General features: G+C 37.0%; 1 protein-coding gene across 2 annotated transcripts in view; it reads right to left on the bottom strand.

Moving 5' to 3' along the window:
* abca2 (ATP-binding cassette, sub-family A (ABC1), member 2) overlaps window positions 1-2018 on the bottom strand; it is a 98528-nt gene that overhangs the window by 45830 nt on the left and 50680 nt on the right. For both annotated transcript variants that reach the window (XM_017432713.3, XM_017432711.3), the window contains one exon: window positions 930-1026. In XM_017432713.3, coding sequence (XP_017288202.1) covers window positions 930-1026 — 97 coding nt within the window. The remainder of the gene's footprint in view (window positions 1-929; window positions 1027-2018) is intronic.

The raw sequence follows: 2018 nt of genomic DNA on the forward strand, positions 1-2018 counted from the left end.
GTGTTTTCACCATAAGTGCTGAAAGATGGAGACGCAGGAAGTATCAAACCCGGGGTCGCAACAAGTAGAGACAGCTAGCAGGCAGCCCAAGAAAAAAGACTTTTACCAAAACCAGGGGGACGTCTGTGATTTGGTTCAAGAAGTCCGACACGGAGCAGAAAAAGGTAACATGCTAACTCTGCTAATGCTAATGCTAACTCTGCTATTAGACTGTTTTCTCATCTGACGCCAACACAACAAACCTCTTCTATCACTTAAAGAAGAACCACGAAAAAGAATATTTAACAATCCAGCACTACTGCTCACTATATTTTGTTGGTATGATATTGCTTTTCAACAAATTATTTTTAAATCTGAACTGCAGTTTCTCATCTCCAACCATTAGCCCAGTAACCATCTGTTATATTGTGCTGATCCAAAGATGGACCAGTAGTATTTGTAGATTATCACATACTGTATCGTCTGCCATTTGAACTTAGAGAGCAATGATCAATACAAATTAGTTTCCAATCATAACCAACCACTGGCTAGGAGAGAACACCAAGGTTCTCTGTATGGTTCTGATTGTTGATGTTGAAAAGCTTTAATTGTGCACAGTGAAAAGGGATGATTTTAGGTCACTCTATGATAAAACAGAATATTAAGCACTGGTATAATTCAAACAACATTAAGTGGAACTGTCATTCTTAAAGCTTTTTATGGCTACTTTACATAGAAAGAAAATATCTTCTAATAATTACTGTATTACTGCCACTCTGGCTAATGACTTGTGTTGAATTGTGATTTTTGTCCAGGGTCAGAATAAGGTTTGTGTGTTGGAAAAATGAAGTCAGGAAAAGGAAGTTAACATTCAGGCACTTGCATAATATTTTCTCTTTTTTCCTCCTGCTGAGGTGCATAATCACAACTTGACTTAGGGAGTGACTCACTGGCAAACACAGACACGTTGTCCTGGTAGGCCTGGTTTAGGGTGTAGTTGACGATGCTGTCCTCATCAGGAAAGCCTTTAAAAATATCCACGCTGACCTAGAAACAAAAGGTAAAGACATAAATTATGTTGCATTGCAGGCATGGATTTATGACAAAAAACTGTTTTTGCCTGACTCATCAAGTCCCGATTAAATCTTACACTAATGTCCAGTGATGGAGAAAAAGTTCATTTTCTTATGTCCAATCCCTTTTTTTCTCCCCTAATCTTTGTAAGGTAGTTAGCAACACCCTTTCACATTTGATATCATTAAAAAATCCTAAATGTTCTCTGTAGATAGCAAAAGGAGTCAACTCAGTAGTATGCTGTGGGTGGGAAATATTCAGGTTTACAAATGTCCTTCACAGAGGACCACAGAAGTATGTCAGGACATAATAACAATGATATGATCTTTATCAGGTTCCAAAGTTATTTAAATAATCTCAAGTGTACAAAAACCACACAACAGATTTTCACCATATTATTACTATTTTGCATCATGACTCCGTTTGTCAGACACATGGCATCAAATTTGACTCCAGAATCCTTCAGTCTACAGAAAAGTTCATGGTTGACTCAATGACTGCAAAGAGCATAGATCCTGTGGCTCCAGAACACACCCAAATTATCACACTTCCACCACCATGCAGACATGTTTCTACTGATGTGTTGGCTTTGATTTTCTCCAAACATAGTGCTGTGCATTATGGGTAAACATCTCTGTTTGTTCCAGAAGTCATGCCATTCATTCAGATGCAACTTTGCAAACCTAATTCATGCTGCCATCTTATTGAAATAGAGAAGAGGCTTTTGACAATTCTTCCAAACCAGCCAGTCTTTTTCTAATTGTACTGTTATAAAATTCCATCAAAACGCCTATCTATAATTGGAGCCTAGGCTTACTCTGAGCCTAAGTTCCAAATTGAAGCACAAAATACAGATGCTGGTCATAAAATTAGAATATCATGAAAAAGTAGATTGATTTCAGTAATTCCATTTAAAAAGTGAAACTTGTATATTATATTCATACATTACATACAAACTCATATTT

The sequence above is a fragment of the Kryptolebias marmoratus genome, linkage group LG1 (genome assembly GCF_001649575.2).
Source record: "Kryptolebias marmoratus isolate JLee-2015 linkage group LG1, ASM164957v2, whole genome shotgun sequence".
Classification (NCBI taxonomy): Eukaryota; Metazoa; Chordata; class Actinopteri; order Cyprinodontiformes; family Rivulidae; genus Kryptolebias; species Kryptolebias marmoratus.